The sequence below is a fragment of the Ornithorhynchus anatinus genome, chromosome 11 (assembly GCF_004115215.2).
Source record: "Ornithorhynchus anatinus isolate Pmale09 chromosome 11, mOrnAna1.pri.v4, whole genome shotgun sequence".
Lineage (NCBI taxonomy): Eukaryota > Metazoa > Chordata > Mammalia > Monotremata > Ornithorhynchidae > Ornithorhynchus > Ornithorhynchus anatinus.
In genome coordinates, this window is record NC_041738.1 from 3818640 (window position 1) to 3839643 (window position 21004).

Below are 21004 nucleotides of genomic sequence, written 5' to 3' on the forward strand. Positions count from 1 at the left end.
GTCCTTCCGACTCCCAGGCCCGTGCTCTAGCCACTGGGCCGCGCTGCTTCTCGTGGCGCCTTCTCCCTCGTCCCCTCCCCGCCATTCTCATCCTGTTACTTGGTCACCCCCTCACCGAATCGCGGATTGTTACCTAGAGATCTTCTGGAAAAGAAAAACTGAATCGAAAACGTGGCCCGGGGTCTGTTGGAACAGCTGGCCTCTGCAGTCCTGGTTTTGCAGTGGGCAACTCTTTTACAGAATTAACAGGGAGCAAAGAAATTCAAGCTTGGACAAATCTGCTTTGGGGAAAGGCTTCCCCCGCTCTCCCAGCTAGAGTCATTTCAGTAACGTGTGCTCCCCGTCACCTCTCCATTTGGGAGGACGAGGGATACCATTTAAAGAAAGACTCCCCTTCTCCGAACGCCCCGGACCCCAAACAACGAGTGCCGCGGGGCTGCCTTTTATCAGGCTGCCCGCGACTTTCAGGAGGAATGACTCGGAAAGCCGATTGAGTGGAAACCAGGTTGAGCACCCTGCGACTGCGATAGGAAAATGAATGAAGAGGTCCTCTCACGTGCCAAAGAATTCAGTGATCCGGGAAGCTCGAAAAACCATGAAGTCCATAAGCGACCCGTGAAAGCGGGCAGGCCTCTCATCAGCAGCTCACCACCCCTGTTTCTGCTTTTCCCTCGTACCTTTTCGCCGGGAAATTTATAGGAGGAAGGACTTCCCGGGGGGGGGGGGGGGGGGGGGGGGGGGGGGGGGGCCAGTCGCTTTCTCCCCAAGAGATAGGAAACTACCGCTTAGGACAGAGTTACCCGTCCCAACAGCCATCGGTGAAGCCACTGAGGGCGACTGTTTTCTTTGGCACACTCAGAAGCAGGCAGTCCCCTACAACCCCCAAATACGGACCTCTCCTGCAGGGTCTGAGGGTCGTAGAAAAGGAGTAATTCCAGGTTCAATCAGGGGTGTTCTTTGGGCATTCCATCAGGCGGCATCAGTGATCAGACTGCCATCTTGCACCGGCTTCTAGCCGGAGCCGATTTTTGTCTCGCTCCAGTTCTCCCCGAACCCCCGAACCTCTGCGGCTTAGCCAATCCAGGCCCCAATTTCCCGGGAAATCAGGCACCGGCTTGGCAGCCTGACGGGGTCCCCCTCAAGCACTTCGATACCCACCCCGGTCCTATGGCATTTATCGGACTTGTAGGGTATCCTTATCCTCTCCTCCACGCCCCCCTCTCCAATGTATTTTAACGTCGGTCTCCCCCGTAGACTGTAAGCTCTCAGTGGGCCCCGATCACGCCTAGTAACGCGCTCTACCTTCTCAGTTAGTACAGTACTTCGGTTGACCGTGGGGCCCAAACCAAGCCCATCCCGCCGGCTCCCGAAAACAGCCGTGCCTCACTGTACCTCCTCCGCGCTGGAACCGAAGACCTTCTCGCTCTTGGGAAACGCGAGGAGCATTTTTCCCAGCGAGAAGCGGCACCGTCACCGCCGCGGGGGGTCCCCCTCGACCCTCCTCCCCGGCCTCCGGAAGGCCCTCCCCATCCAGCTGGCCCTCGGGGAGCTCCGGCTTACCCCGGCACGTCCTGTTGTCCGGGTTGAGGGAGTAGTGGGCCGGGCAGCCGCAGACGAAGCCGCCGACGGGCACGGCCAAGCAGAGGTGGGAGCAGTGCCCGTTGCTGGCCGCGCACTCGTTCCAGCCCGCCTGGCGCGAGGAGTGGAAGACCAGGATGTCCATCACGTAGTCCAGGTGGCCCTGGATGATGGTGCGGTTCTGGCCGCTGGTCTTATTGGCCCGCTCGATGCTGCGGCGGCTCCAGTCCGTCCAGTAGATGTAATCCTGGTACTGAGTCAGGCCGAAGGGGTGAGGCAGGTCGTCGGCGATGACTTCTCGGTTGAGGCCTGGGCGGAGGGGGAGGGGGAGGAGGGTGGGCGAGATGAGGAGGGGCGCATTGGCAGGGGAAAGAATCTATCGCTCGGGAAACGCCGCATCTGCAGGCGATTACGAGGGGAAAGGGACCTTCTTTAAAAACAAGTCTAAAACTAGGCCAGACGGCGGAATCTGCCCATCTGCAGCCTTGACCCCAGGCACCTCGGCTTCGCGTTCCCGCTTCGAGTCCCCGGGTTTGTTTAAACTCTTGGAAAGTCTATTTTGATAGCGATAATCATTCTTCCCTGGCACCCAGAAGCCACTATTACTCTTTTTTTGGCTAGGTCAGTTTCCCCGGCTCCCTTCCAGAAGAAAGGTGAGATCCGGGACACGGTTTTGCCAGCATTGTTCTTGGTAACAAAACAGGCCACCTCAGGAGCGTGAACAAATCACGGCCTTTGGCTTCTGGCTCAAGGGAAGAAACGGGCAACTTGCACCCGGTGGAAAACCGCGGCGCGGCTGTCCGCTGGTCTGGGCTGCGGCCGGTTCGGGTGCCACGGAGGGAGAGCTGAACCACGCAAGATTCCCGGCTGCGGCGGACGAATGCCGATTTTGGATGGCTCGGACTCGCCCTGGGTTAGAAAAACTCAATTTTCTGTCCTAAGAGATCTCTGGGGAACGAAACGGTCATCGGACCGTAAGCTCGCCGTGGGCAGGGGATGGGTCTGCCAACGCCGCCGGTCGTGGGCAGGGAACGTGTCTGCTTACTGTCCCGTCGTACTCTCCCAAGCGCTCAGTACAGCGCTCTGCACACAGTAAGTGCCCGATAGATAGGGCCGAATGAATATCGCACTATCCCACCTGCTATTTTTTTATGGTATTTTTTAAGCGCCGGGCACCGTTCTAAGCACCGGGGTAGATACAAGATAATCAGGTTGGACACGATCCACGCCCCACACGGGGCTCACGGTCGATCCCCGTTTTCCGGTTGAGGAACCGCTTAGTACGGTGCGTGGATCCACCCCAGACCTTGGAACAGCGTCTGGCACATAGTAAGTGCTTAACAAATACCACAACAAATGCAGCGACGATTACAGTGGTCTGCACACGGTAGGCGCTCAATCAATACCGCTATTGATTGACTATTATTTGTTCAGATCTACTCCAAATCGGGACTCAAATCGAACACAACCTCCCGAACTCCAGCAGTTTAGGAGCAGGGCCAGGCTCTTTTCGGTCCCGAGATAATGTCTCTGCCGAGGTCTTCACCCATCTCATCCTTCCCTCCACCCCCAAATATCCAGGACAGTCCGAAAGCTGAGCGATCTACATCCATATCCTTACAGTCTCCTCATCTGTAAAATGGGAATTAAGACTGTGAGCCTCACGTGGGACCACCCGATGACCCTGTACCTCCCCCAGCGCTTAGAACAGTGCTCTGCACATCGTGAGCGCTTAACAAATACCAACGTCACCATTTGTTCCTCTACACTGCAGGGTCCTGGTGGGCAGGTAACGTGTCTTCCAACTCTGTTTTACTGTACTTTCCGAAGCACACAGTACAGTGCTCTGCACACAGTAAGGGCTCAATTAGATAGAGGAGCCGTGTGGCCTAGTGGATAGAGCCTGGGGCTGGGAGCTGGAAGGACCTGGGTGCCGATCCCGGCTCCGTCACTCGTCTGCTGCGCGACCTTGGCCAAGTCACTTCACTTCTCTGGGCCTCAGTTACCTCGTCTGCAGAACGGGGGTTAAGACCGTGAGCCCCATGGGGGACAGGGACTTGGTCCAATCTGACTGGCTTCTCGGTCAGTCAATCGTATTTACCGATCACTTACTATGTGCGGAGCACTGTACTAAGCGGATGGGCGGGTACGATACGACAATAAACGGACACAGTCCCCGCTCACGATGAGCCGGACCTACCTCAGACCTTAGTACAGGGCCTGGTAAGGGCTTTACAAATACCATAAAAAAAAAAATAATAATAAATACGATTGATTTTTTCCACCTCTGTAATTTACTTCACGTCTGCCTCCCCTGTAAATAACAATAATAATAATGACGGTATTTGTCAGGCGCTTAGTACGTGGCAGGCACCGTAGATACAAGAGAATTGGTTTGGACACAGTCCCTGACCCACAGAGGGCTCACAATCCTTACCCCCATTTTACAGATGAGGGAACTGAGGCACAGGTGCGTTAAGTGACTGCCCCAAGGTCACACGGCAGACAACTGTAAACCGTAAGCTCCTCGTGAGCAGGGATGGCGTCTACGCCCTCCGCCGGGTGGCAGCTTCCCAAGCGTCTAGTCCAGGGCTCTGCACAAAATGAGCGGCCGATAAATACCACCGAGTGATTGAATGAATGGCCCGGACGGGAACGCGAATCCATCGGCCACCTCCGCGGGCTGCGCGCCCGCTTCGCCCAACTCGACAACTGCCCGTGGGCCCCTGGCTGGCGTCTCCACCTACCGAGCATATTGGAAGACTCGATCAAGTTGGTGTCCAGATCCGTCCAGTACAGCCTCCTCTTTGCGTAGTCGATAGTCAGGCCGTTGGCCCGGCCCACATTCGGAACCAGCGTGGTGCGCTCGCTTCCGTCCATGGCTGCCCGATCGATCTTCGGCTTTCCTCCCCATTCGGTCCAGTACATGAATCTGAACGAAAATGCCCGGGGGTTAACGGGAGAGGCTCGAGGAGACACGACCGGTGTTTCCGACCGCCACGGGGGGGGGGGGGGGCTGTCACGAGAGTTGGCTGAACGCCCGTCAGGGAGCGGCCTTTCCGAAACCCGGGGTCGTTACGGAGGCGATCCTCGTGCCCTAGGCGAATCAGCCAAGCGGAGTTGGCCTAATAATAATAACGATGATGATAATCTGCGGGAGGGTCCAACTCCCGGCGATACCCTAGGCCTGAGAACTGCAGACGGCAAGCGATGAAATCCTACCGAAAAAAACGAGAAGGATGGGCCTGACCTCCTCCCGGAGCCCAGCCTAATTTGGGGCAGGAGACCCTCCCCCCTATCCAGGGTCCATCTCTGCCCATCTTCCCAGTGAACTCTCCGACCACTACGTTTAGGGGGTCAGACGTCCACTACGTCCCCACGAGGAAACGAAACCCACCCAGAGAACCAGAAAACCTGGAACGGGTCGTCGTCCGCAGGCAAAAACCGAGACCGGGGAGGCGGCCGATGGCTAATAAATCTACACGGAGAATGTGTTCTCTGCGGTCTTTCTGCGTCTGTGAAATGTTTCGCAGCGGAATTTGGGGAAAACAAAGAATCGTGGCCACAAGTGCATTCGTTTCAGCGCCCTCCGCTAAATATTTTTCTCCAGTTCCAGAAAGGAAGTGAGTCAGCTTTCCTTACGGTCTTTCCAGTGATATTTGTTCCACCCAAAACCTCGCAATTGGACCCACACCAACCATTTCCTTCCTCTCACTCTTGGGGCCTAGGTTCTCTACTGGGTGGTTGGGGCCCCCCGGATCCAATTGGATCGCGGGTACCCACCTCCCCGCTCGGGGCCGACCCCCCGGGGTCCCGCGCTTCGGTCGTCACGGCTCCCTGTCACCCGCGGCCACCCCGACTTGGGGCACCTCGCGGGCCGACCGTAGAGGTGACTGCCGGGCGACTGCCCAGGTCGGCCGGTAGACGCCCGTATCTACAGACCGTCGGTCTCTTCTCGGAGACATCACCGAGAAGACGGGCAGAGTCGGACCCTGGGTGGGAGGAGGATCTCCCGCCCTTCCAAATCCGTCTGGGTCTCGGGAGGAAGCGAGGCCCCTCCTCATCCCCTCGTATTTTCACGCGGTTCTCCGGCCGGGCCACCCCCGGGAACTCGGCCTCGCGCGGATGGCCGGCTCCACTTGCCCGGGCCACCGGCTCGCCTACGAAGCGGGGCTTCTCGTTCCGGACGCCGGGCTTCCCCGGGCCGCTGGAGATTTTGAAAACGTCCCCGGGCGCTCCGAGATGCCGCCTTAAGGGCCCTGCCCTCTATTCAGAAGCGATCTGGGGAATCCCCACTGACAGGCCTCACCGTATTCCGTCGCACCCAAGCTCTCCTCGCCAGTTTGAAGCCCAAATCAAGCTGTGAACCGGTCCGCCCCCCCCCCCGACCCTTAGAACCTCACGACTCCTACGCTTCCGGGCTACGGCGACTCCGGGGCTACCCGCCCCGCCGAGAACATCCCTCCCCGGGGGCGAGGATGTCACGACAGAACGTTTACCCCTCGGCGGGGTCGAGCGCCAGGGCTCTCGGGCTGTCCAGATCCTTCCACACCAGGACTTGGCGGTGCTGCCCGTCCAGCTTGGACACTTCGATGCGGTTGGTACCGGTGTCGGCCCAGTACAGATTCTTCCCCAGCCAGTCCACTGCCATTCCTTCTGGGTAATCCAGGCCGAACTCGACCACGTGCTCCAGGGCGCTGCCGTTCATGAACGCTCTGCTGATGGTCTGCGGAAACACAACCGCGTGGAGGAGGCGCAGATGAGCCCGCGCAGATCACCCGCAAAAACAATGCTCTCCCAAACAATGCTCTCTGGTTTGCGGGTGTTGTTTGTCTCAGAAAGAACGGAAGAAAGGGGACGGGATTCTTCCCGACAGGGAAAACACTTGGTATCGATCCACGATGGCATTCCTCGCGCACAGGGAGAGATGATTCATGCCTGGTTTTAATTAAATCCTTCACTTGCAACAGTGGCCTGGGCAATTTACCGCCAGTTTTGAGGGGAACCCTGTGGCCGAGCTAATTCGAACGAGCCAGATGGGAGAGCGATATTTCACCGTGCCTCTACTCCGTAAACTCGGGGCTAATCACCAGAACGCTAAATGGTGTGAGTAACTGCTTGCCCAGAGCGAGCCTCCTCAATGCTCTCCTCTTTGGCCGAGGCATTGGGTTCTGGGGGGTTTTTTGTTTTTTTTTTACAACCAGATTTCACCACGACATCAATCTGCTTACGATGTACAATGCAGACGACGCAGGTTTCCTTCTTCATGGTTCGATTTCATCAAAGGGGCACATTAAGCCGTTATTTCCTCTTCTCTCACTTCCTTCTGTATTAGCCCTGCGCTTAGATTGGCATCCTTTTTTCACCCCTCCCTCATCCCCGCAGCACTTTCCTGACACGTCGGCTTACATGAATGTCCGACTCTCCTTCTAAGACTGAAAGCGCCTCTCGGGCGGGGAGCATTACCAATTCTGTTGTACTGCCCTCTCCCCGGCGCTTAAGTACGGTGCTCCGCACACAGACGGCGCTCAATCGATACGACTGATTCGAGTAGGACGGCTGGCGCTTGCCCTCAGCCTGGAGAGGGAATTTCCCGAGAGGCGGTGGAGGGATCGCACCCGGGCTGCCGAGACCAGCTGCCCCTGTGACGGACGAGAACTAGAACCGGGGTCACCCGACGCCGTTTTCCAAGCCTTTCCACGTGACAGGAGACGGCTGGTCAAGCAGAGGGGGATCGAGAGCAGAGCTGGTCGGATCGTCTGGGTCCGGCTGCGTTTCCTAGAGAAGCTTTGCTTCTCACCTTTTACCTCGACGTGGACCGTGCCCTTTCTGTAAGGTGCCTCCACTCACAGGGTACAGCTACGTGTGGACGGGAAACATGTCTCGTGCTTCTGGTCTACTGTTCCCCCTGTATTCTGTAAGCTCCTTGCGTGCCTCTACCAACTCTCCCAAGAGCTTTCTGTAGTGCTCCGCACACAAAAAGCGCTCAATAAATACCACCGACTGACTGAGACCGTGCGCACGTGCTCACAACAAATGCCACTACTGTCCCGTCGGCCCGGCTCCGTCCGTTTGTTTGATAAGGGGCCGCCGAGAGGTGCTCTGGGGGGAAGGGCCCTCCGCCGGGGAGAATTTACGAGGCTAAAAAACGAAAGCACCTTGGGTGCTTCGGCATTTTCTGCGCCCGGGCCTTCCTCTGCCCTTTGATCCAGGGCCACCTTGGGAAGTGCTTCGAGCACGTGGCGGAAACGATCAAGGAGAAGAGAGAGGAGGCGGACCGCGTTGAATCGAAGATGCATTAAAAACCCAAACCAGAAAAACCCGACAAGCCCTAAAATCCGACGAAAACGGCGCCGGCCTGTGGGGCCCCGGAGCACGGGAGAGGGTGGGGCGTCTCCCCCCGTCCCCCACGGCCCACAGCCCGGGCCTGGGGCCGGGGGTCCGGTACCTTATCCCACCTAGGGCCGGGGTCTCCAGACCCGGCCACACCCCGGGGGCTGCAGGAGGAAGGGAAGGAACCGGCCTCACCCGACACAATAATAATGATATTAGTAATAATAACTGTGGCATCGGTTAAGCGCCACTACGTGTCCGACACTGTTCTAAGCGCAGGGGTGGATACAGGCGGATGGGGTTAGAAACCATCCCCGCCCCACGTGGGGCTCGCAGCCAAGATCCCCATTTTGCAGATGAGGGGACTGAGGCCCGGAGAGAGTGAGTCACTCGCCCCAGGTCACGCAGCGGATTCGTGGCGGAGCCAGATCCTTCTGACTCCCAGGCCCGCGCTCCGTCCATCGGGCCCCGCTGCCTCTCCTTAGGTGGGGGAGGGCGGGCGGGCCAAGGGTCCCAAAGCAAAGGGAAAAGGAAGGAGGGGCTCTCCGGCGGCCACAGGTCACCACCGTCACCATCCCTGCCTTACCCGATCAAAGCACAGAGGGGGGCGTTTTCAAGCGCACGGTGCCAGACGCTCGGCACGGTGCTTAACACACGGCAAGAGCTCAATAAATACGACTGAACGAGTGAGTGGGAGCGAGCTTCGGACGCGCAGCTCTCCAACGGCGAAGTCATCGGACCAGAACACTCAGTAGCCGGGGGGGACTAACCTACCCTCGCCAGCCGTGACCTGGCTCAAGACCCGGCTCTTTCCCGGCAATCCGCGCCCCCAGGCCCCTGGCCGTGGGGCCTCCGCTTTCTCCCTTTCCGACGGCTGTCCTCCGAGCGCCTTGTCGCTTGGGAAGAAAATCCCCATCCTACCCCTCCCCAGCTCTTGGAGAGCGAGCACCAAGTGGGATGGGGACTGTGCCCGACCCCATTATTTCGAATCTCCCCTCGGCGCGTAGTACGGCGCTGGGCCCGTGATGAGCACTTAAATATCGTCGTCGCCCCTCAGCCCGGAGCCGCATCCTCGGGCCGGGCCGCGCCCGCGGCCGAAGCCGGAGGCCAGGCAGAAGCTCGATAAAGCGCCCGGTCCCCGGGCCGAGTCGGCCGCCGGCGGCCCCTCGCTTTCTCTTTTACCTTCAGGGAGATGTCCGTCCAGTAGATCCGGTTGTCCGTCACGTCGAAGTCCAGAGCGGACGCCTCCTTGACCCCGGTGAGGGGGATGGCCACGTTGTTGTTGTTGGTCTCTAAAGAGATGCGCCTGATGTCCGCTCGGCGGGAGAACAAGAGGAAGGCCTCGGGGACGATGCAGGTCTTCATGTCGCTGATGAGCTCCAGGCCGATGGGGCAGGCGCAGCGGAGCCCTTGGGGCCGGTAGAGGCACAGGTGGCTACAGCCGCCGTTCTCTTCCGCGCACGGGTTGGAGCCTGCGAGCCAAAAGAAGGGGGCGGTTTCGGCCGCCCGTGATATTCAAACGGAAACCCGCAGGGGACCCCCGGCGCCCGATTTCTGGGCCCGGCGTGTGGGCGTCCCGGCACAGGGCTCCGGCTTTCACGCTAGAAGAGCAACATTCTTAAAGGCAGAGAGACAAAAGTGGCCAACGGAGCCTCTTTTTTTTCACCCGTGGATAAGTTTCAGATCGACCGGCTCATTTAATCGACGGGCCCGGATTCAAAACCCTGCAGCCGGGACACGAGAACCACATTCCCAACGGCCGTCCCCGTTCCGAGGGTGAACGGGCGATTTCTAAATCACACGTTCTTCCTACTCCGCTCTCGGGAGAGGAGTGGGAGGCGCCGAAAGTTCTCCGCCTCGGCCTTTCCCGGGGTGGCCCGGTCCGCGGCGTCCCCCCGTCCCCGCCAAGGGAGAGCAGCCCGCTGGGCTTCCTGACCTATGATCCGGTGGACGTTGGTGGCTTTCAGGCCCATGAGGTCCGGCAGCTGGTCGATGATGATCTCCCGCTCGGCGTTCTGCTTGTGGACCCGCTCGATGCTGCGCCGCTGCCAGTCGGTCCAGTAGACGTAGTCTCCGAGCAGCGTGAACCCGAAGATGTGTGGGATCTTGTCCTCCACCAGCACCCGCCGCCCCGAACCATCAGCATTCATCACCTTAGGCATTAAAAAAGAGGGGAGGGAAGGAGAAGCACGGCGGTCAGCCCCCGGCCCCCGTGACGGAGAAGAGGCTTTCTCCACGTGCCCGCCAGATCTACTAATAATTACGGGGATGGTCCCTGTTAAGCTCTGTTCTCTGTGTCAACACTGTTCTAGGCACTGGGGTAAATACAACCTAATCGGGTTGGACGCAGTCCCCGTCCCGCACGGGGACTTAATCGCCATTTGACAGATGAGGTAACTGAGGCCCAGAGAAGTGAAGTGACTTTCCCCAGGTCAGAGAGCAGACAGGTGGCGGAGCCGGGATGGAAACCCAGGTCCTTCCGACTCCCAGGCCCGGGCCCCATCCACTAGGCCACGCCGCTTCAGAGGAATCCACGGAAGCTTCCCCTCGGAAACCCTCCCACCTGCCTAGGCAGAAAACGACCACCCAAAGTGCGTCGGAACCATCGATTCGGGCTGGGACCCCCTCCCCTCTGACCCCGAGTCGCACGGGGCACTCTGGATCGGTTTTGCCCCAACGCTGTCACGAATCAAAAACATGAACCGGAGCCATTTTTCTATCTCATCACGCTTCGATCAGCGGCCCGGATAAACGGCGGGATGAGGGGCCGATACAAAAGAATGGCTCTCAGACATCCTCTCTCTGCCACGGGCACTATCGTCCAGAGGTCCCTGGAATTCTGGGCGTGCCTCTCTCCCACAAAATGAAGAGCTTCCCAGCCACTTCCGAGAACCTTTAGGGGAACGAAAATTAAGAAGGGAAAACCGAAGCCTCCAACTTGAGATCAGCAAATATATACTGAATCCCTAAACCGGGCGGGCTCTTTGTATCCAGGAGAAACCGCGCGGACTTCGGCTTCCCACCAGACACCTCTACGCGCTCTGGAAATCTGGGTTTCGGGTACTAACGTCCCTTTTCATCTGAAAGGGATTCATGCTAAGTTGTTTTTTTTACACTGTCCTGCTGGGCATTCTCCTCCCTCTCCACACCTCACCCCAGGCTGCCGTTGGGGGTAACTCTCAAAGCGGCTCACTTCGAGTGCTTAGTAAAGTATCGTTCCCGTTACTGACTTCCCTACGCGCCGCCCTGCCCAACTCACCCGCCGCCCGAGAGAATCCGAGTGCAGAAGACTCTTCTTAACGTGTAAGCCTGTCGATTAGACCGTGAGCCCGTCAGTGGGCAGGGACTGTCTCTATCTGTTGCCCATTTGTACTATGTACACTGCACATAGTAAGCGCTCAATAAATACTACTGAATGAATCAAGTCCCCATCAGGGAGCCCCAGTAGCGTAGCTTGGAAAGGGAAGACGTTGGTGGCATGGCTTCCTTTGGCAGATAATCACCCACTCCTCATAAGCATTACTCAATTAATATTTACCGAGCGCTTACCCTGTGCGGAGCACTGGACCGAGCGCTTGGCGGAGCGCAACGCAACGGAGTGGGGAGACGCGCGGCTGTGAACTCCTTACGGGCGTCTCTGCTAATTCCGTTTTATTGTACTCTCCCAAGCGCTTAGTAGAGTGCTCTGCCCACGGTAAGCCCTCGATAAATACAACTAATTTACTGAACGATGGGCTCCCTGTCCACAGAGAGCTCAATCCATTCCGGGTTTGGGGCAGAGAACCACGAGAAGAGCCCCGAAAGTAGATGCGGAGTGCAGTAGAAGCTCATACCCAAGAGAAAAATTTGCACTTACAAATGAAGCTGTATCCCAGCGCTTAATACAATGCCGGGCGCATAGCAGACGTTCAAAAAATGCCAACGGGGAAAAGAAATAAAAGGGAAAAAGTGAGTCCTGATTTCAGTTTGTGCTGCTCTAGTGGAAACCCCCAACTGCCCGGATCATGTCGGGGCCTCGATAAAGTCTATAGAATCAGAAGGCCCCCAGATGCTGGGAAAAGCAAACTAGCTTGAGGAGAAGATGGAGGAATAAGGCAGGGACGCGTTTCACCAGAAAAGGGGTCACCCACTCTCCCTCAACTCGATGCCACTTTTCCCTTCTTTTTTTTAAGGCACTTGTTAAGCGCTCACTATGCGACAGACACATTTCTAAGCACCGGTGTAGATACAAGTTAATTAGGCTGGACACGGTCCCTGCCCCGCATGGGGCTCACAGTCTAAGAGGGAGAACAGCAGGAGAACTGAGGAGCAGAGAAGTTAAGTGACTCGTCCAAGGTCACAAAGCAAGCAACTGGCAGAGCGGAGATTAGAATCCAGGTCCTGCCCCGCCTCTTTCCAGAAGCAGCACGGCACGGTGGATAGAGCCCGGGAGCCGGAAGGTCACGGGTTCTAATCCCGGCTCCGCCACTTGTCTGCTGTGTGTCTGCTGGGCAAGTCACTTCTCTGAGCCTCAGTTGCCGCGTCTGCAAAATGGGGATCGAGGCCGGGAGCCCCACGTGGGACGGGGACTGCGTCCAACCCCAGTTGCTTCTACCCGCCCCAGTGTTTAGTGCAGTGTCCGGCGCACAGTAAGCACTTAACAAATACCACCGGGCCGGGCTTGACATCGGGGGGGGGGGGAGCTGGAGGCTTCTGGGACTCCCACCTTCGGAAAAGGAAGACGGACGGGGACGGGGAGCGTGGCGTGACAGGAGAAGGTACACCATTTTCAAGGAAACTCGGGTCAGGAGAACGTGGGAAAACAGCGCAACGCCGGTTGGCCGCCAGTGCTCTGCACATAGTAAGCGCTCAATAAATCCTAGTGAATGAATCACGCCGGTTCACCTGCCTCAAAAGTCTTCCCACACCAACCATAGCTCGTTAGCCTGTTGCCTGGCTCGGATGTCCAGCCCGTTCTCTGTCTGAGACGACTCAAATCCCGGGAGCCACCGTGTCCGACGACAGGTCAACAGGCAACGAGCGGGGAGAAGAGTTCGGGAGGATGCTACCGATAAGGACGGCAGAGATTCGGTCTGGGGGCTAAAGAGGCGAAAGAAAGCAGGCCTGTCCGGAGACAATGGGGGAAGAGCTGCAGCGAGAGGACGGGGCTGGCGCCAAGAGGCCGAGGAAACCGAAGACCGAGGGGGTCGGGGAGGCTTCTCGACCTCCCTCCCCCCTCCGCCCGCTCCCTGCCCCAAATCACTTCTGTCTTTATCAAAAAAATGCGGATCGCGGGAGTATAATAATAATGTTGGCATCTGTTAAGCGCTTACTATGCGCAGAGCACCGTTCTAAGCGCTGGGGTAGATCCAGGGTCGTCAGGTTCTCCCACGTGAGGCTCACGGTCTTCATCCCCAGCGTGGCTCAGTGGAAAGAGCACGGGCTTTGGAGTCAGGGCTCATGAGTTCGAATCCCAGCTCTGCCACTTGTCGGCTGTGTGACCGTGGGCGAGTCACTTCACTTCTCGGCGCCTCAGTTCCCTCATCCGTAAAATGGGGATTAGGACTGTGAGCCCCACGTGGGACAACCTGATTCCCCTATGTCTACTCCAGCGCTTAGAACGGTGCTCGGCACATAGTAAGCGCTTAACAAATACCAACATTAACATTAATCCCCATTTGACAGACGAGGGAACTGAGGCCCGGAGAAGTGAAGTGACTTGGCCACAGTCACCCGGCTGCCAAGTGGCAGAGCCGGGAGTCGAACCCACCACCTCTGACTCCCAAGCCCGGGCTCCTTCCACTGAGCCGCGCTGCTTCGGATATAGCTGCCCCGGGCATTATACTTTCAATGGAAAACTGAGCACCCAACCTAGGAAACGGGGAAGAGAAAAAAAAAAACTATAAGGGAAACATCGGCAGCTTCGAACTCAGCGGGACCTTGTTAATGAGCTGCAGTCTGGGAGTCCCACGTGGAACGGGGCCTGGGTCCGACCCGATCCTCCTGGATCTACCTCGGCGCTCAGCACAGTGCTTCGCAGAGGAAGCGCTTAACGAGTCCCAGGTTGCTGTGACTACCGCGGGGTGGCCGGCTACCATTCGGGAGAACTTGCGGAAGGCAAACGAGTTCCCTGAGCCCTGGACGCGGGGCGGACGGGCTCGAAGTACAGCAGGAGGGATTCCGGTCGGACTCGAAGAAGAGCTTCTTGACCGCCCGATTAATAAAATGCAAAGGTGGGCGTGGAGTCTCCGAGGAGCTGGGGGGACTTTTAAAGACGAAAACAGACACCACCTGCTCTGGAGAGTTTAATCCTTCATCTGCCTGGAGGCAGGGGCTCTCCTAGACGATCCCGAGGTGGCTTCCGGCTCGGACATTTTAGGACTCCTCTAATTGGGCGGTTTTCTCCATCTCCCGTCTTTAAGCACCGGACAGTCACCCTACCCTCCATCTCACAGCACTTATTTACACATCTGTGATTGATTTATATTAATGTCCGTCTCCCTGGTTGGACTGTAAGCTCTTCAGGGGCAGGGACTGTGTCTACCAACTCTGTTATACTGTACCTTGCCAAGCGCTCAGTACACTCAGTAAATACTGCCGCCGGGCTGCCTCAGTTTCGATCGATGGAATTTTCAGGTGACGGTATTTTAGTCTCCCTTGAAGAGCAAGAGTTCTCGGTGGGTTCCTGTCGATTTCCATTTGGAATGTAAGCAGACAACCTGGCCGGGCTCTTGATTGAATTCTATTCGGCGCCCATCGCGAGGCCCGGGATGCAAATTCCGGTGCTCGCTCCTCTAACTCCAAAAGCCGATCTCCCGGCGAGATCGTTCTCGCTGGGCTTAGAATCCAGAATCGCTGCCTAATTTGGGAGGCAGACCCTTTTTTTTTTTTTTGCCTTGTTTGAAGTAACCCTGCAAACCCTACCTCAGAAATGTTACGGGCCCGCCTGACCCCTCCCATTTCTGGCTACGCCGTCCCTTTATGTTTTTCCTTTTTTGACAGATGAGGCGCTTGAACGCTAGCTAGACGGCGCGCTGGGAACTTGGAAAACTGTTCTGAGAAGAATGTAGCAGATCATAGTGGGGGGAGGAAAAAAAAACACAAACCTTTCCAAAAGGCTCCTTTGTTTATGCAACATTGGGTTTTGTGTGGTTTTTTCTGTACCGCGAACTCAGAGTGCCCCTCACCCCCACTCTCCCACTCTTCCTCGGGGCTAGCAAAAATGTCTTCTGGCCACCGGTGGGGGAAGGTGGGAACCCGGCCAAACTTCCTGCTTCTGAAAAGGTCGCTCCCGATTTAACACAATAACTCAATTCTCCCACTGACCCCGGGAGTCAGGTCAACCAACACTTTCCAAAGAGCATCAATCCTTTCAGACCACAAGGGGACCAATTAGCCAATCAATCAACGGTATTTACTGAGCACTCATCTCGGCCCACAAGGAGCTTACGGGACCGGAGAGTGCACTGGCCTAATCCCACCTCCCCCGAACCACACGGGAGAGACATACGGGCCTGGCAAGTAAACCAAAGGTGAGTGAAGGAAAAAAAAAAAAAATGATTGAATCCTCTGTTCCGGCTCGATCCCCGGCAGACGTGACGATCCTCTCTTCTGGGCCCCAGCGCGTCCCTTTTTGGCAGTTCAACCTGGATCTCGTCTCACCGGCAGTTTCTTCAAACAAATTATTATTTTTTTAAATGGTATCTGTTGAGCACTTACTGTGTGCCAGGCACTGTTCTTAGCACTGGGATAGAAAGATCACCTTTTCACACGTGGGCTCCCAATCTCAATCCCGTTTCAGATGACGTAACTGAGGCCCGGGGAAGTGACTCGCCCAAGGTCACACACCGAAGGGCAGAGTGATCCAGGTTTACCGCGCGCAGTGCGTGGGAGAGTACGACATAACAGAGTCGGCGGACACGCTCCCCGCCTACGACGAGCTTAACGTCCTCTTGAACAACTCGGCAGCTTCATCAGCGGAGTCCTATTCGTCAGCGGACGGCGGGGTCGCATCGACAACGACGACGGTGAGATCCAGGGAGGGACAGCTTCGACCGATACTGACATACTGTGAATTTTACATCGTGCTTGTACTTTTTCTTTCTTTAACGGGATCTGTTAAGTGCTTACTACGCGCCAGGCACTGTACTAAGAGCTGGGACACAAATCTTGTCCCAGGTGGGACTCACACACTTAATCCCCACTTTACAGGTGAGATAACTGAGGCGTAGACAAGTGAAGTGATTTGCCCGTGGTGACACAGCAGACGAGTGACGGAGCCGGGAGGAGGACCCGGGTCCTTCTGACTCCCGGGCCCTGTCCGCTGTTTTCCTCGGCCTTTTGGTAATAATGTTGGTATTCGTTAAGCGCTTACCGTGTGCAGAGCACTGTTCTGAGCGCCGGGTGAGATACTGGGTAATCAGGTTGTCCCGGGTGAGGTTCACAGTTAATCCCCCTTTTACAGAGGAGGTAACTGAGGCCCAGAGAAGTGACCCGCCCACAGTCACACGGCTGACAAGCGGCAGAGCCGGGAGTCGAACCCATGACCTCCGACTCCGAAGCCCAGGCTCCTTCCACTGAGCCACGCTGCTTCCCTACACGTTACTCTTACACGTTGCTCATCACACTTCTGCCTGCACGACCCTCCCTGGGAGGTAGGGAAAAGCGGCTGGCAACCCCAGCCGAAGGAGGAGGAAACCTGAGGCGTAGAGGAGAGTCAGGTGGCTTGCCCAGGGTCACCCAAGTAGGGTAAGGGAGTGCCACGTGAGTGAAGTCGAGTCCAAGCGACAAGGGCTTGCTGGGAAAGAGCAGCAGACCGCCTCGCACAGAGGGCCGGACAGGGGTGGCTGGGCTCCGCAAACCACAGCTCCGGGCCGAAGCCGAAGGTCCGCTTTTTTCGCACGTGCCCCGCGTGCAAGGGGCCGTGGGTCACCCATTCGCGTCCGCGGTCACACCCGCCCAGGAGACGCGCCACGGGGACGGCCCACTTCAAATCCCCGCTGGGGTCTCCGGGGGCCGAGGGCCGGGGAGGCTCAACGGACGCGGGAAACGAATCAAGCCCCGCTTCCCGCTGAGCGCAGCCGAGCTCTCTCCGGGACACCCGGGGACGGCGCTTTCGTCTGGCGACAGCTCCCGGAGCGAGTGGTCCCGCCGAGGTGCGGGGGCAGAGCGCGCGTGGAACCGGCGAAAACTCCTGAGCCCGTGAGCGCCACAGGCCGCTTCCTTTAAAACTGAAGACGTCCCGGGCCCAGAGAAGTTGGGCGGGGGTGGGATAGGGCCCTCGATCACCTGATCCCCCGTTTGGTGGGGGGCGGATGCGGGGCGTTTGCTTGGACGCCCCCCCCCCCCCCCCAACGCCGTTACTTCTATTTTTCTAGGCTAGGAGTCAGTTGGGAGGGAGAGATTCTATTGTGAAGGGTTTCTTGCTCACCGGCTCAAAGCGAGTTCGGCTTTCAGAGCATCCTACCCACCCGCCGGGCGGTACTCCGGACCTCGGGGCAAGCGGTGTGGCCTGATGGATAGCGCGCGGGCCCGGGAGGCAGAGGGATCAGGCTTCCGCTCCCAGCTCCGCCACACGTCTGCTGTGTGATTCTGGGCAAATCACTTCACTTCTCTGTACCTCAGTTCCCTCACCTGTAAAACGGGGATTAACGCTGCGAGCCCCATGCGGGGCGGGGCCCGGGTCCAACCTGATTCGCTTGTCTCCACCCCAAGCGCTTAGAACGGTGCCCGGCACAGAGTAAGCGCTCAACAAAAACCACAGTTATCATCATCAAGTTGCGGCCCACAACGTCGCACCTTGAAATTCCACCATCGGACCAGGTGGGGCCCCGGGACCCCGGGGCCGGCGGGGGGGGGACACGGATTATTCAGGTGGGTCCTCGGCGCGGGGGTGATTTAACGCGTAATGGGCCGGGTCGGTGCTTAAACCAATAGTACCGGGGCCGACCCCGGAATAAAGCCAATTATCCCAACTGGTTCCGCATGCCCTGCGCCTCTCAGGAACCCGGGCTTCAACGGAGAAGGTGGGGTCCTCCTGGATCCTTATCACATAATTAAGAGATGGTTATCGGCGCGATAGATCATTTTAACGTGCTTGGCCGCGGTCCATTTCGTTACCGTGTGGGTGAAGACCAGACGAACCCGAGAGAGAGACCGATGATGCTAATGCTAATGATGTGCGCCTGGCTGCCTTGCACAATACACTGGCTGACGCTGCCAGACAGAGAACTGCTCTTCCCAAATATGAACGCCCGCGAAGGCAGATCTCCTTATTAGGGTCCCGGAGGGAGGGACCCGACAGAAACGTGGGCCGTCCACTTCAGGACTGGCCTCGGAGACGGACCGGCCGCCGGAAGCCCGGCCTTTCTCATTCCCGTCCCTCCGTCCCGTCCGTTCGCAATCTGGGGCGCCAAACCCGCCGAGGCCCACGTGGCGCTCGCGGTCTCCATCCCCGTTTTCCAGGTGAGGTATCCGAGGCCCAGAGGAGGGAAGCGACCTGCCCGAGGTCACGCGGCTGACAAGTGGCGGAGCCGGGATTAGACCCGTGACCTTCTGACTCCCAGGCCCGCGCCCTAGCCACCGCACCGTGCTGCTTCTCTCCCAAGGGCCGAAAACGGTGCTCTGCGCCCAGTGAGCGCTCGATAAATACGACCGCCTCGCCAGTGGCTCTGTAGCAGTGTGGCCATCGGTTCCTCCGCCCAGAGTCGGGGTCGCCCTCATCGCCGGGACGGGGTTCCCCGACGGAGGGTGATCTTCTGGGCGGGGCCCGTAAAAGCCGATCCGCCGCTCGCTCCCGGACAGTCCCGGGATTCGCCGGGCCCGGCCCCGGGAATGCCCAGCGGAGCAAGGGAGACGTCTGCAGCTCGCCAGAGGCCGGCTGCCTCTGCATCGCTCTCGTCGGCCCCCTTCGCGGCTCCCCTGGGCCGAGTTCAAAGGCAGAAGGCACTGAGCGGTCCTGGGGGCTCTCACTTTATACGCGGAGAACGGAGACCCGAGCTGGCGGACACCGTGAAGTAACACCTTTAGGCAGAAGGAACGGCCTCTCTTGCCCAGCTCTAAGAGGTGAGCGTCAGAGAGGGGACTCAAAAAGAAAAACAGAGAAGAACGAAGGAGACCAGAACCAAAAGGCCCAGGATTTTTTTTTTTAAAAAAAAAAGGAGGGAAATCAGCTGCCCGTCGCTATGTCTAGAAGAGAAGCAGGGTGGCCTAGTGGAAAGAGCCCGGGCTCGGGGGTCAGAGGATCTGGGTTCGAATGCCGGCTCCGCCACCGACCCGCCGTGTGCGAGTCGCTTAACGTCTCCGTTCCCTCATCTGCGAAATGGGGATCCGATACCTATTCTCGCTCCGCCTCGGCCTGCGAGCCCCCACGTGAGCCCTGATGATCTCGTAGCTACCCCGGCGTAGAATCCAATGCTTGGCACAGGAAAGCGCTTAATAGATACTGCTATTATTAGTATTAGAATTACCCTCAAGGTGTAGGGTGTCTGAAGTGTCCAGAAAGAAAGAAGGAAAACGGGAACCACCTCAAGAGAGGCGATTATCCATTTTCACTTCCCAGGAGGGAAAGGCGGGATCAGGCAGGTCAGCGAAAAGCCTCCCCCCGCTGCTGAGCACAATGGGAGCCATCCATTTCCATAGACATTTATCAGCAGTGAAACCTGACCAAGATAAATGCGGGAGCTTTCGAGGCCCGGCCTGCTTCTGCCTGCCGCAGGCTGCCGGAGAAAATGGAAACAAAAGCTCCCCGCTGCATCTCCTGCCAGTCTCTATTAACCTCCGAGGAGCCCCTTTTATTAACGCCGGAGATTCTGGAATAGCCCCGCGAACCTCAAACGTCGGTGGGGCCGGGCGGGGCGGAGGAATAAAGAAAAATAAGACAAAAGCGTAAGAAGCCGTAAGTCCGACCCCCCACCCCCGGAAAGGGAGCGGGGCTATCTGGGCATAGAATCGAAGGGGAGGGGAAAAGTCCGCATTTCCAGGTCCCGGTGGCCACCGAGATCGGGGCCGGCGAGGTGGGGAGCGGGTGGCCCGAGTAGGCGGGAGGGCCCCAGGCGGAGCCTCCGTCTGGGCCGTAGTCACGGCGGCCGTGCGTCTTCCAGCTTTGCCTCCGCCGTCCTTCTGTCCTTCTAAGCCCGAAGGGACGGGAGGGGGCTTCCAGCAGACCGCGGGCAACTTGCTGCTCCGCCACTTGCTCCCCGGCCAAATCGGGCCCAGACCCGGCCGACCGGCCCCAGCCCGACGGGCTCCGGTGGAGATCCCGAGTCCAAGGCGGGTCCGGGTGGTATCGGAAAGGAGCCGCCGCCCAGGACGTCACGGTGGCTGCGCCGCTGCCGCCCTGCTCCTCTAGCCGGGGGGACCCGGCTTCAAACAACGGGTCCCAACGATGTCCGCTCAGTCCGGTCTTCATCGGACCGGTCGCGGCTAGACACTCGAGGGCTGACCCGAGCCTCCGACGGTCGGAGTTTGGGTCTCCTGGGCTCCCGTGACCTTTCATTCATTCATTCATTCAATAGTATTTATTGAGCGCTTACTAGGTGCAGAGCACTGTACTAAGCGCTTGGGATGAACAGGTCGGCAACAGATAGAGACGGTCCCCGCCGTTTGACGGGCTCACGGTCTCATCGGGGGAGACGGACGGACGAGAACGATGACGATAGATAGAGTCGAGGGGAAGAACGTCTCGTAAAAACCGATGGCTACTGAATAGAATCGAGGCGATGTACAATTCATTAACGAAATAAATAGGGTGACGAAAATACATACAGTCGAGCGGACGAGTACGGTGCTGTGGGGATGGGAAGGGAGAGGTGGAGGAGCAGAGGGAAAAGGGGAAAAAGAGGGTTAAGCTGCGGAGAGGTAAAGGGGGGATGGCGGAGGGAGTAGAGGGAGAAGAGGAGCTCAGTCTGGGAAGGCCTCTCGGAGGAGGTGAGTTTTAAGTAGGGTTTCGAAGAGGGAAAGAGAATCGGTTTGGCGGAGGTGAGGAGGGAGGGCGTTCCGGGACCGCGGGGGGACGCGACCCGGGGGGTCGACGGCGGGACGGGCGAGACCGAGGGACGGCGAGGAGGCGGGCGGCGGAGGAGCGGAGCGTGCGGGGTGGGCGGTGGAGAGAGAG

The 21004-nt window shown here is 58.1% G+C and overlaps 1 protein-coding gene across 2 annotated transcripts in view; it reads right to left on the bottom strand.

Moving 5' to 3' along the window:
* Positions 1 to 21004, bottom strand: part of LRP6 (LDL receptor related protein 6) — a 110437-nt gene that overhangs the window by 19729 nt on the left and 69704 nt on the right. For both annotated transcript variants that reach the window (XR_003762943.2, XM_029075901.2), the window contains exons 8-12: positions 9848 to 10064; positions 9094 to 9383; positions 6078 to 6304; positions 4326 to 4510; positions 1561 to 1887 (exon numbers count right to left, since the gene is read on the bottom strand). Coding sequence is in view for 1 of the 2 variants with exons in the window: in XM_029075901.2 (XP_028931734.1) it covers positions 1561 to 1887; positions 4326 to 4510; positions 6078 to 6304; positions 9094 to 9383; positions 9848 to 10064 (1246 nt within the window). In the remaining variant the exon portion in view is untranslated. The remainder of the gene's footprint in view (positions 1 to 1560; positions 1888 to 4325; positions 4511 to 6077; positions 6305 to 9093; positions 9384 to 9847; positions 10065 to 21004) is intronic.